The 13,770-nt window shown below is 44.0% G+C and overlaps 1 protein-coding gene across 1 annotated transcript; it reads right to left on the bottom strand.

Annotated features, from left to right (window-relative positions):
* Positions 1–34: 34 nt before the first annotated feature.
* On the bottom strand, positions 35–5,177 carry LOC147211169 (UDP-glucuronosyltransferase 2A2-like). Its single transcript, XM_086122923.1, has 2 exons — positions 5,029–5,177; positions 35–3,928 (listed from the first exon to the last, which is right to left on the bottom strand). The coding sequence occupies exons 1-2, from the start codon at positions 5,087–5,089 to the stop codon at positions 2,328–2,330; spliced, it is 1,662 nt and encodes a 553-aa protein (XP_085979049.1). The 5' UTR covers positions 5,090–5,177; the 3' UTR covers positions 35–2,327.
* Positions 5,178–13,770: the final 8,593 nt, after the last annotated feature.

Genomic DNA, 13,770 nt, shown 5'->3' with positions numbered 1-13,770 from the left:
AGTTGGGAAAAAAGAGTACTGAAACACTGAACAGTTCAGCATGTGCAGTCCATTTTTTTATTTTTATGTTGATGTTCACTTGTGAAGGTTTAAGTGCATTTTAGGTTCATCGGGAAATTACACCCATTCAGGTCCAGGTTTCTTTGTGCTCATGTAAGGAATGAATATTCATGACAAGCCTTTCAATAAATAGGTTGAGGATATTGGTGTGAACTGGGACAGAAGTTGGAAAAAAAAAATATTTTAATAAATTAATTGTACAAGCGGAAATGGATAGAAGAGGAGCAATTTGTTGGTTCACTGAGTTAATATGAGCAATGTAGAGAATCTCCTCCACAAATAAAATATTCTCATCGACATAAGATTATTGTTAGAATAGTGACCGTTACGTCGTAGTTTTGTAAATGTTTGCCTGGTCCACATAAACCAGCACATACCTTGCAACTTTAGTCTCATAAGTTATGACTGTATTCTTCTCATATATCAAGTTTGTTTTTTTTACCTTTTCAGTTTGGCTCCTCACACTAAAATGTTTTCATATAACATGAGAGAGGAGATGCTTGTATATATTCCGCAGATAGACATTGACCATTTCCTACTGTTCCTAACACTGTACCTACGATGTTGCACTTCTTATATATCAGTGTAAACAGTCTTAGATATTCTGTATATTTCCTGATTACGGTGAAGATTTTTATTTTTCGGTGTTCAGTGCTGTGCATTTCTAATAAGACGTGCTTATAAGTTACCCCAAATTTGACAGCACAGTTACATTTGTTGTAATGATATGACATTATACTGTATTCATCTGTCAACTCCTTCATTCCTGTGACAACCCCTCAGGCATATCAGGCCATCACATCTTTGACATTTCTGTGGCCAACACACAGTTTCCACATGTGTATCGTGGGAAAAAATAAACATGACGTGGATATAGTCATTTCTTTTCTCTTAGCCTTCAAGGAAAGATGGCCTCATTTTTCCATCCCTTATCATTGGTGACATCCCCAATTTCTCGCCACCAGTGTGAGACGGTCAATCTAAAAAACGGATTTCGAAACAAGATTTTGAAATAAAATGGTCACTCAAATCCACTCCTGCATTTCTTTTTTTTTGTAGGACACACAGGTCCTTGGGAACCTTGAAAGGCTCCTCCTCTTGTAGCCTCTGTGGACCGCATAAAGCGTGGGGAATTTGGACACGCTTAATGGCTGTGTACAAATTCATAAGTCGCTTTCGCCAAACGCCGAATATGTACACCCCTGAACTGGTTGCCAGCCAATCGCAGGGCACACTTCGACATCCGTGCTCACACTCACACCTAGGGACAATTTAGAGTGTTCCATTAACCTGCCACGCATGTTTTTGGAATGTGGGAGGAAACCAAAGCAGTCGGAGAAAAATGTACAGAAAAATGTCACAGCAACCCACCAAACAAAAATATCACGTCAAGAGAGTGAAATCAAAATGATTTCATTTCAATTCACTCACGAATTGATTCAGTATAAAAACTGAGCCAGTTTAACTGAACACAAAGCTGATATTTTCAAAGGCAAATACCATTTATTCTGTTGTGTGAATGGCAGCAGTTTTATTGCACTTTCAGCCATTTAAAAGAAAAGCATTTTATTGTATTGCCTGTCCCCGCACGTAGCTGATATAAACATTGATTCATTATTTGCAGTTAAAAAAAACTACTTTTCAGTTCAATTAAGTCAAACTAGATAATTTCCCACATCACCCGTGTTGATCTCACAGAACACGAGAGTGTCATGATTCCTGAACTGGGAATTAATGACACTACTTCTTAAAACCAATCAGATTTCAAATTTGCCTCACAGAGAGCTGGTCCACAGTAACACCTATTTTTCTGTCCTCTGATTGGTTAGTTGAAGCAAAACTTGTTAGCTGTTAGGTTCAACCAGCAAAAAGTGTTTGTAGCGATCTGCACACCTTAATACATAAGCATTAATTATTATCTAATGTCTTTCCTGTCTCTAGTAGGTAGTATGTCTTTTATTTAAATGTTTTAGGTTTTTGTCATGGTATTGGATAAATACGGATTGTGACCTACACCAGATGAAGTGTCACGATTGTGAGGTGTTATCTTGTCTTTTTGGGCATTATATTTTCAAGAACTGGAATGTGATGGTGGTGATTTAAGAGGTGGATTAAGTTGGGTTGAGTCCCGGTTCTAAATGCACGGCACTCCACTGCATTTGCAGCATGGCTTCTTTCTACTAAAACAATATATCAGGACAGCTCATGGATACTCTCTTCTCAAAAGCCCTAATGTGAATGTGACAAGTGCAAAACTGCTTCCGGATCTATTCTCTCTTAGATTTAAAGGTGCTATTTTTGGCCCCTACTAGATGCTTACAAAGACAACCACAGAAAACGCAAGTTGATGCAACGACTAGAAAACAGAAAAGTGCGAGGACTGCAATTACATCCAAACAATGATAGGCATACCACGGCAACTTATACGACTCTGTGCGCAGATGTGCCGCACCTCTATGCCTCATGACATACTCTATCCAGAAGACGGCAGCATCAATGGGCTTCATGGGCTTGTCGCGATGAAGTTGGGAAAGTTTGATCATGTTCTGCTTGTAATGTTTCTGGGGATCGAGAATGTTCTTCAGCGAAGCGGTGAAAGATTCCACGTCAAGCGTCGCCACATCTACAGTCTCGGCGCAGCCACGGGCCTTCATTCGCACCATGTTGTCATGCTGGTCGAAGATGAGCGGAATCCCCAAAATCGGGACGCTGTGGTAGATGGCCTCGTATATGCTGTTAGTGCCCCCGTGGGTTACAAAGACTTTGGTCTTGTGATGGCCCAGTATGTCGTTCTGAGGCAACCAGTCCACCAGTAGGGTGTTGTTCCCCAGAGTGGCGGGTCTCTTCCCGATATGTCGCCACACGACTTTCTGAGGGAGGCTGGCAAAAGCAGAGGCGATGATCTCGGATAACTCAGGGCCGAGGTCGCCCAGCATAGTTCCTAAAGTCATAACCACCACTCCGTGTTCTCCAGAACTCTGCACAAAGTTCTCCAGATCCGCCGGCAGAGGTTTGGAGGACTTCCCCTGAAACCCTCCAATGTAGACCACATTGGGCATGGTGGGACGAGGCAGCTCAAAGGTAAAGTCCACCCTCATCAGCCAGATATCGGCTCCCTGCATGAGAGACATGGCGCTGACGTCACCTCCGAAATAGCGCTCACACACGGCCTGGTAAGGCGGATTGGACACATAGTGGTACATGTAAAGCAGAATGCCGTGATAGATGATGTTGTTGATTCTTTGGTAGAAGTCCATTTTGTCCGAGTAATGGGAGAACAGGGTGGGAACGTACGATAGAGGGGACGGCGCAATGGCAAAGTGTGCCTCTCCATTGAAAAGCCAGCGCACGTTAAAGACCATGGGGAGGTCCAGATAGTGAGCAACCAGCACCCCACCTGGAAAGGCCGGGTCTGTCAAACAAAGATCGTATCCGCTTTCTTTCAGTTCCTTGACGAGTGTTTGATTTTCAAATATGCTGACCACCATGTTGGCCACAGTCACCTGGTTCTCCCCAATAAGGCTGAAAAGGTTCTTGTAAAACTCCACAAAAGCCCACAGGGAGCCTCTGCGCCGCCGGATCTCGATGGACCTCTCCAGGAAAGAGGTCATGTAGTTTTGGCTCTCAATGTTCTGCCAGTGCTCCAGCATGATGGTGATAGAAGTGTAGTAGGGAGACTTCTCAGATACGTACCAGCTGGTGGAGGTTCGCAGCACTGTGATCTCATGGCCTTGAGAGTGAAGCGCCTCCACCAGAAGTTTCATGTTGAGCCAGTGGCTTCCGTCGCAAGGATAGACCAGAATTTTCCCACCCCAGCAAGAGGTGAAACACACCAGCAGGAGTGCCAGGCTTGGGTATGGTGCCATTGCTGAAGAGGATACACACACACACACACACACACACACACACACACACACACACACACACACACACACACACACACAAACATTTAATAACTTTACATGGTTGCCTCACTCATGAGTTTGCTTGTAGTTTTTGTCATTTTTTTTTCATCTTCAGTGATCATACGGCCCTGACTTAGAGGGAAGACTTGATAAGCCTTAGGGAGTCTACTCTAGACCAGGGTTGCCCAACATTTTTCGAACAAAAAGATTCTACTTTACGATCAACAAACTTCCCGCTATTGACTCGTTACCGCACACACGCATACCCTGATGAATAATAGCCACAACGCCCCCTAAAATGAACGAAACAGAAAAATAAAGTAGACACAAGAGTTTGTGGGTTTGTAAAAAGCACATAAGTGCCTACCTTAGTCGGGACCTGACGCGGAGGAATGGGACACACTTTTGCAGCGTGTTAACGATCGTAGCTCACATGTAGCGTACTCTAGATTCCCATTCCTTGCCAGTGCCCTTGGTGAATTGTACATGAAACAAACTCTGAATGAGAATAATAATAACAATCAAAGATATAGCGCAGCAGCTCTGTTCGCAAGCTGCAATTCCATACTGCTGACCGCTAACAACTTTCGAGATGCAGCTCACGATTGGTTTCTCTGTTTTAGCTATTTATAGGTGCCTTTTTGGGTAAAATGTTTGTCACATCTACGTAATGCATCCATCCATCCATTTTCTGATTTGCTTTATCCTCACAAAGGGTCATGCTGGAGCCTATCCCAGCTGTCTTCGGGCAGTAGGTGGGAGACACCTTGAACTGGGTGACAGGGCACACAGACAAATAACTATTCATACTTAGGTACAATTTACCAGAAGAGTGTTCCATTAACCTGACACAAATGTTTTCGGAATGTGGGAGGAAATCAGAGTAGCAGGAGAAAAGCCACGCAGGCACGGGGAGAACATTCAAACTCAACACAGGAAGGCCGGAGCCGTAATCGAACCTAACCAGTCGACCACTGGGCTGCCCCCTACCTAATGCAGTCAAACAAAATCACAAAGGACGTAAAACCGGTGCTCACTGATGATAAAAGTAGTGCCTGCCTACCAATGATGAAACAAATCCAACAGACTGGCAGCGAAGCAGATTCTCTCCTCACGTCTTTCATCCAGAGAGAGAGAAGATTCCTGTGTCTGCCGTTATCACGTACCACTTGTGCTGAAATTGTGTTCCAAGTCAATGTGTAACTGCTCCAATGTCCTGCTTGTCTGTCCCAACCCCTCCAGAAAGCGCCGGTTTAGATTTTCTGCATGAAGTCCTCACTAACTAAACAACACATGGCTGTCATTATCTTCAACTCGCATCTGGATACCGTGAAAGGACTTGGAATTAAATTGTTGCACTGATATGGTCCAAGTTATTGTTTGAAAATCTTCAACTCACATGGGGAACATTTGAGTTGTCAGTTTTTGAAGGGTTTAAAGGCAAACAGAGCTTATCTTCACTGCTTGTACTGTAGTTCCAGATAAACACTGAGATACAAAGGGCGACCTATGGAGGAGCAAAAGACATGTCGAGCTATTAGACATACGAGAGCAGATATGGGCAATTGGCAGCTTGCAGGCAATGTTCTGTACATTTAATGCACTGGCATTTTCGTCATCCATCTGGTTAGGAGGTGCGCGGTTCCTATTTGACCCCCCCAGTTGCGCTGATAAAAAATTGTGGATCCTCCCATCAATTAAGTTGCCCATAAGGGTACAGAATGGTAAACTGCTTGGTTTATGGTAGTTTTTATAAACTAATTTCCCTCCCAGGATGAATAAGGGTTTTGTCCATCCATCTATTCAACCATTTATTGTAGTTTGATGCTCTAAAGAAGCTCTCTTTCCTTTCCTAAAGAAGTCCCTTTTTTTCACTGAATCACCCTCAGTCCTTCTCCTTCAACTTAATGCTTTCAAGGTCTAGTATGGTCCACCATCCTCGCAAGTCGGAGGAAAATCCATTACATAGAATGCATGTAATATAGGGCTGCTTAAAAAAAGGCCTTCACAAGCATTGGGTATGGCAGTGATTCGGAAAAAGAGGATACATACTGTATGTCAATCTCATACATTCAATAGAAGATCATTTATTTGTTCTTTTGGTTTCCTATACAAGAAAACAAGCATTGAATAAACTGTTTTAGTACACTGATGGTACTTGCTACACTAATCAGATGAAACATACCATCTTCCCAACTGCCAACATCCGAGGCCTTAAGACAAACAGAGCAGTTCAGTTACTATCTTTTCATTGCCCCGAGAAAGAAGAAAAAACTTGTACAGGACACGTATGAGGGCGACAGAACAGTGGTGAGGTTGCTGTAGGTGTGACAGAGGAGTTTAAAGTGGTGGGACTGCATCAGGGATCAGCTCTAAGCCCTTTCCTCTTTTCAAAATTTTTGGATAGGCTGACAGATGAGGTTAAACTGGAATCCCCAAGAACCATGATGTTAGGAGAACACATTGTAATTTGCAGGTGGAGGTGCATTTTAAAAGGTGAAGGCATGCACTAGAAACAAGAGCAATGAAGATTAGCAAGAGTGAGACAATATTTGTGAGTAATTAAGAGGGGTGCAGGAGGAATAGTGAGGCTACAGGGAGAAGAGATAGCAAAGGTGGAGCACTTGAAATACTTACACTTAGAGAGTAATGTTGACAGTGGTAAGAAGGTGAAAAAGTGGATCCAAGCTCGTAGGAATGGATGGAGGCAAGTGTCAGGGGTGTTATGTAATAGGAGAGTGTCTGCTAGGATGAAGGGGAACATTTAAAAGGTAGTGGTGAAGGCTGGCCATGATGTATGGATTGGAGTTGGTTCTCTGATGTCTTTAATAACCTTTGCGTACCCTCGTCTAACACAGAGGAACTCACCTCTTGGTTCAACTCATCATGCCGTACCATCCTGGATTTGGTGGCTCCTTCAAAAACTGTGCTCCCAAAACCTAAACCCGAGCCTTGGTTTAATGACAAAAATCGTGCAGCTAGGCAGGGGTGTCGCAAAGCCGAACGCAAGTGGAAAAAAGACAAATTGCAGGTCTCTTATCAAATTTGGAAAGACTGCTGGCGTAACTACCAGCTCACAGTAAAAGAGGCCAAAAGAGAATATCTGTCGGACCTTATTCAAGCGAACCGTCACAACCCATGTGCACTTTTTAAAACGATAGATTCTGTACTCAAACCCCCTCTGCCTACTTGCTCGGATACTTCACCCGAGATGTGCAACAGATGCCTTCAGTTCTTCATTGATAAGGTCTCTACAGCTAGGACTCCGGTCTCAAATACCGCACCTGACCCCTCTGTCCATGTTCCGTGTTCAGCTGTGCTAAATTCTTTTGAGACTGTGTCCTTGACGCTTTTTGAGGATGTAGTTCGCCAGATGAAGCCATCTGGCTCCCCCTGCGACTCCCTTGCCCCCGCATTTCCTTCAGGAGGTTCTCCCGAGTGTTGGTGCATCGGTCTTGGACATCATCAACAGCAGCCTCTCTTCTGGTATAGTTCCCCATCAGTTTAAACATGCTGTGGTCCAACCCTTGATCAAGAGACCTGGTCTTGATCCAGATGTGCTGTCAAGTTTCAGGCCTATTTCCAAACTGTCTTTCATTTCAAAAATTCTGGAAAAAGTGGTGCACGTAAGAAAACCTTTATTAGTCTCGCAATGGAGAAATTGCCAATTCACAGCAGCAAAGTTATGAAAGGAAGAAGTAGAACAACAAAATATAGGGGCTGCTGGAAAGGCAGCCACTCTCGCGGCGCCATTTTGAAGTCAAAATAACAAAAATAACACAACACATAGGACACAGACAGTCGTGCAATCTTCATCAATTTTCTGCATACACTTTGTTGTCTGAAGCAGTTATAGATGAAAGAGGAGAGGATCAAAGTGTCCTTTCACCAGTGGATCAGAGACGTCATGCTGAAAATGTGCACACGTCTGCTACAAGCTAAGTTTTGAAAGCAAACACGAAGCTGTAGCGTCCATTGACGAAAAGAGATTAGTTCACTTCTCCTGTCCCACATAATCCGCTTCAAACTCCAAGCCGCGACTCCCAGTTTCAAATCCGCATCGGCGCTCCGCGCTAACGCTCCTTTCTTCTCATCGTCGGCTCCTCAATCCTTACATCCATCCAGCCGCAGACCGTTCAACAGCACCGATCTCTCCGCTGAACAAAGAGGGGCTGTGAAAAATGCTGCCCATTACAGGCGCAAAACACAAGCGCCCCGGGACTGTCCAGCAACGACAGTCAAATGGCGCTGACATTCCTCCCAGTCAAAAACAGTGCTGGTATACCCATGCTGCCGAGAAGGCGCAACCACCGAGCACAGAGTCTCCTCCTTGATGAATGTCGTGGCCAAAAAATGCTGAAAAAAGTCCACATCAGGTCCACACGACGTAACAACAAACACAAAGCGACAAAACAAACACAAAAACAACAAAAAAAGCAAGGCTCATGAGAGCACTTGCTGACGGCTGCCTACTCGGGCGCCATCTTGACTTCTAATTTTAAACATGCAGTTGAAAATTTTCTTGGATGAACATAACATCTTGGAGGTCTTCCAGTGATGTTTCAAGACGATGCATAGCACGGAGTCAGTCCTGTTACGCGTTTCTAATGACATCCTCCTGGCAAATGACACTGGAGACCAGTGTCTAGTTTTATTGGACTTAACTGCAGCATTTGATACAGTAGATCACAGTATTCTGCTGACTCGTTTGCAGCACTTGGTGGGCATTGGCAGAAGTGCTCTTGAGTGGTTTAGGTCCTATTTAGCTGACAGAACCTTTTGTGTCAGCCTTGGCTGCTCTGAGTCACGCACTGCTCCCCTGTCATGTGGTGTTCCACAGGGCTCAATTCTGGGGCCTCTGCTGTTCTCGCTGTATCTGCTCCCATTGGATTCCATTTTAAGGAAACACGGTATTCCATTCCACTGCTATGCAGATGACTGCCATATCTATGTCCCACTGAGCAAAAGAGACGCCTTCTTGTTAAGGCCACTTCTATCCTGCCTGGAAGAAATCAAAACCTGGATGGCACAAAATTTCTTGAATTTCAATGAAAAGAAGACAGAGGTGATACTGTTTGGTCCCAGTGGCCCTTGTACATCCCATCCTGTAGACTTGTAGACTCAGGCCCCCTGTCTCCTTATCTTAAGTCAATAGTCTCAAACTTGGGCCTTAAACTGGACAGTGATTTCAAACTTGACCGGCAAATCGGTGCCGTTGTTAAATCCAGCTTCTTTCACCTTAGACAGCTGGCCAAAGTAAGATAAGATAAGAAAACCTTTATTAGTCTCGCAATGGAGAAATTCACCTCTCCTCTCTCATGAACACATTGAGACAGTAATTTGTGCCTTTGTCACATCCCGGCTCGATTACTGCAATTCCCTTTACTTTGACCTCCCACTGAACATTCGGCAAGCCTCCTCGCTGCCCATCTTCAAAACCCTCCTCAAAACTCACTTGTATTCTTTGGCATTCGACTTAGCATGACTTAGATTTGTTCTTGGTTCTACTGTTCGGTGCTTTCTACCATCTTTGTTACCGATTTGTTTTACTGTTTATTGTATATGTTAAATTGCTCCATGTACAGCACTTTGTATGCAGCGATGGCTGTTCGAAAGTGCTCTATAAATACAATTGAGTTGAGTTGAGTTGAGTTGAGACAGTGGCACTGAAGAAATGACAGGAAGCACTGCCCGAGGTGATGTTGAGGTTTTCTTTAGGAGTAGCCAGGTTGACCGAATTAGAAATGAAGTCAGCAAAGGGACAGCCAAGAGAGCAGACTATGTGACTACTGTTTATAGACTTCACTCACACACACACACATAAATATATAAGGATAAAAAAGCACATTTGTTTTCCTAAAGCTGTCCACTGAAATCACAAATGATGTAATTGGTGACTACTAACGATGAAACAAATCCAACGTTTTGGCAGTGAAGCAGAATCTCACCTGAGGTCTTGTCAACATCCAAGAGAGAAGTCTCCCGTGTCAAGTTTTATCACGGAACTCTTGTGCTGGGGTTTTGCTCCAAATGAAAGTAAATGTAAAACTGCTCCCAGTTCCTGCTTGTTTGTCTAAATTCCTCCCCTGGATTACCAGCACAAATTCCTTTCCTCCAAAACATCTGGAAATCATTGTTGAATGTGGTGTATACTAAGCACAACACAACACTATTTCCCCCAAAATTATTGCACTGATCTCTTTGGAGTCATTGCATGGAACTCAATTGGTCAACATTCGCATAAATACATACATTTTTACTTGTATCGCGATTTCCCAACAGCTGCAGCTCGAACAGAGCGCTTTCCAGAACATTTAACATAATATGACACTAATACAACACGTCCCATAACATAAAACAATGACAAAAATACAAAAACTAATCTTGTTTGAAGCGGTTTTAGATGAAAGAGGGGAGAATCAAAGTCTCACCGCGATCACAACGTGCATGACGTCACACACGTCCGCTATAAGCAAAGTTTGAAAGTAAAGAAGAAGCTTTAGCATCCTTTGATAAGTGCAGAGATTGGTTTAGTTCTTCTGTCCTCCCCAGATCCACTTCAATTCCACTCAGTTACACATCTGTGCTCCGCAACAACAAAGATTTCTTCATACCTGCACTACCATCAAATGTGAGAAATCTTTCGAAGATATGATCATTCTATGTAAGGCAACACTAACTTCAAATAAATTCAAAATGGCGGACTTCCTGTTAAATTTTGCATTGGACTCCAAGAGACTTTTTTGTCGGCTTTGTTAAATAACCTTTGCCGTGTCAGTTTACGTGGATTGCAAAAGTGAACCTAAGTTTTTTAGTCTGCACTGCCTATAGTTCTTTGAAATTAATGCAAATGGAATGTAAACCCGGGCGGCCCGGTGAGCGAGTGGTTAGTGTGTCGACCTTATAGTGCGGAGGTACCGGGTTCGATTCCAGCTCCGGCCTTCCCCTAGGAGTTTGCATGTTCTCCCCGTGCCTGCGTAGGTTTACTCCGGCTACTCTGGTTTCCCCGCATATTCCAAAAACATGCATGGCAGGCTGATTAAACACTCTCATTTGTCCCTAGGTGTGATTGTGAGCACAAATGGTTGTTCATATCTGTGTGCCCTGTGATTGGCTGGCACGCGGTTGAGGGTGTCCCCCGCCTACTGTCCAAAGACGGCTGGGATAGGTTCCAGCAACCCCCCCCCCCCCCCCCTTGTAAGGATAAGTGGATCGGAAAATGGATGGATGGATGGAGGACATTGTTTCCCAAAATGCCATGGGGTATGCGCATGCAGAAGACAACACCCTGTGTCATTATGGGAAACAATGCTGAATGGGAAAAATGCATTGCAAAAATAAAAATGAAAAACAATAAATTAATATATGTATGTTTACTGACTTAAGTTTTGAACCTATTGATATAATTTAGGCCTCATGTTTAAAAATAACTTTTTGATTTAGACAAGTGTTTTTTCTGAGTCTTAAATGAAAATACTCTATTTTTTTATCCCTACTTTACTGTTGTCAACACCAGACAACACCAACTGCCTCCTAATGATGAAATTGAAATGACATTTTGGCAGTTAAGAAGAATCTCACCTCAGGTTTTATCACCCGTTCTAAGAGAGAAGACTCCTATGACTGCCGTTGTCATGTACTCCTTGTGTTGAGGTTGTGTTCCAAGTGGAAGTCAATGTTTAACTGCTACGATTTCCTGCTTATTTATCCAAATCTCTCCCTCGTTTTCCTGCATAATTTCCCCAAGATCTAAACAAAATCTAGAAATCATTGTCCTAAAATCTCACGTGAACACCCACAAAAAAAAAAGATTAAACCGATGGCTTCAGTGTCATTGTATGAAACTCAATTGGTCAACATTTGACAGTTTTTGTGGGATGCAAAGTCAAACTTAGTTTTTGTACTCTGCACTGCCTGTAGGTCAAGATCAGGTATTATGTCATGTTTGTGCGTGGCAGAGGACCCAAAAGCAGGGAGGCAGGAGAAGCAGGGTGTACTAAACGAAATGTATCAATCAAAACATTTTCAGGGACACTCTGGAAAAACTAAATCGAAAGCAACAACAAAGACCTAAAACTCAGCACACCAACAAAACACAAAGAAATAAAACACACCACTATGAGAAAAAAATTAAAACAACATGGCAGTAACAGAAACAAAACATCATGACAGTAACACAAAGATCCAACAGCAAGTGGTCGGTGTGGCAGTCCTTCAGTAGGCAGGTAATGATGATGACAATGACAAACAGGTGCGGCGCTGGAGGAAGCACCCTCCGATCCTGCCTACTCAGAGAACAAACAAACAGAACCATGACAGTGCCCATCCCCTGCCCCCAACGGACGGATCCCAGATGTTCGAATGTCACCCAGTGATGGCTGCAGGATGTGCAGTGCCAGAACTGGGACGGATGGCGGCTGCAGGACGTGTAGCGCCGGAACAGGGGCAGGTGGCAGCCGCAGGACGTGCCCTGCTGGAACAGGAACAAATGGCGGCCACAGGATGTGGACCACCAAAACAGGAACGGATGGCAGCTGCAGAACTTGCCCAGCCAGAACAAAAATGGGTGGTGGCCGCAGGGGTCCCCAACCTTTTTTGCCCCACGGACCGGTTTATGTCAGACAATATTTGAGCATCTAATCTGGCCGCAACACTCTGATCGCGATGGTCATGTTTAATGCCTTCAAAATACGATACAATGCAAATTCAAAGTGCATGAAAATGACGACTCACCACAGCCCCGAGCTTGATTTTCTGCAACCAGACGGTCCCATCTCATGGTAATAGGAGACAATGACACCTCAAGTGTGTGTTTTATGTCCAGTCTACTTCATAGTTTTGTTTTAGTTGCGGTTGCTGCAGAAAACCCCGCCTCACAGGTAGCATGTCTGAAATAGCAACAGTGCTATTGTGGCGATCTCTGAATATTCAGCCATAACTTTAATCCGGTTGGCTCGAACGTACTTTTAAGGTCGCCGTCATTTGCGATCTCCAGCAGTTTTTTTACTCATTTTTTACTCATTGTGTTTTTAGCGTAATCGGTCACGTGACGCAGAAGCGTGGTTTGACGCGTGTCAAGCGTGACACAGACGGATGTAACGGAGAATCCGGTAATTTTTCAAAATAAAGCATCTTTCGTATTCCGAAATAAATAAAACGGAATTAGGGCAAGTTCTTTCTGTGAGGCCCGGTACAAAATGCCCTGCGGACCGGTACCGGTCCGCGGACCGGCGGTTGGGGACCCCTGCCCTATGCCACCGGAACAGGGACGGGTGGCAGGCACAGGACCTGAGAGCACTGTGCTCTCAGTGCGAGCGGGAATACTTGGACCAAGTAGGTCATCCCATCGTCTGCAATTTACAACATGGCACAGCATCGAATTGCAAACAATAATGCTAGGCTAATCATGGCAGACGAAATAGCTTACCGTTCTTCCAGTCCCGATGGGTCTCATCTCAACTCCATGTCCGGCCGTTAGGGCACAACATTTTCCGCATCATCAGCATCTGGCTCATACATGTATGGTCCAATACGAAAACATTCAAAATATGAATGCAGAGATGAAATTCTCTGTAATGGTTTGCAGCTAACAATGAACGAACAATGCTGTAGAAGGCTGTAAATATATTGTGCGGAGTGGGCAACAATGCAACAGAAATACAGACACTTTAGCAATGACAATGTAGGACACGCACCGACTATGAATTGAAAACAAGAACGCTAGGCTAATAACCACAGCCTATATAGCTTACCATTCTTCTCCACTCCATGTCCGGTTGTTTGGGCACAACATTTTCCAAATCCT

This window comes from Hippocampus guttulatus, chromosome 1, assembly GCF_054856545.1.
Source record: "Hippocampus guttulatus isolate MCC_2025c chromosome 1, RoL_Hgut_1.0, whole genome shotgun sequence".
NCBI lineage: Eukaryota > Metazoa > Chordata > Actinopteri > Syngnathiformes > Syngnathidae > Hippocampus > Hippocampus guttulatus.
This window is presented reverse-complemented; position numbering and strand designations above follow the sequence as displayed.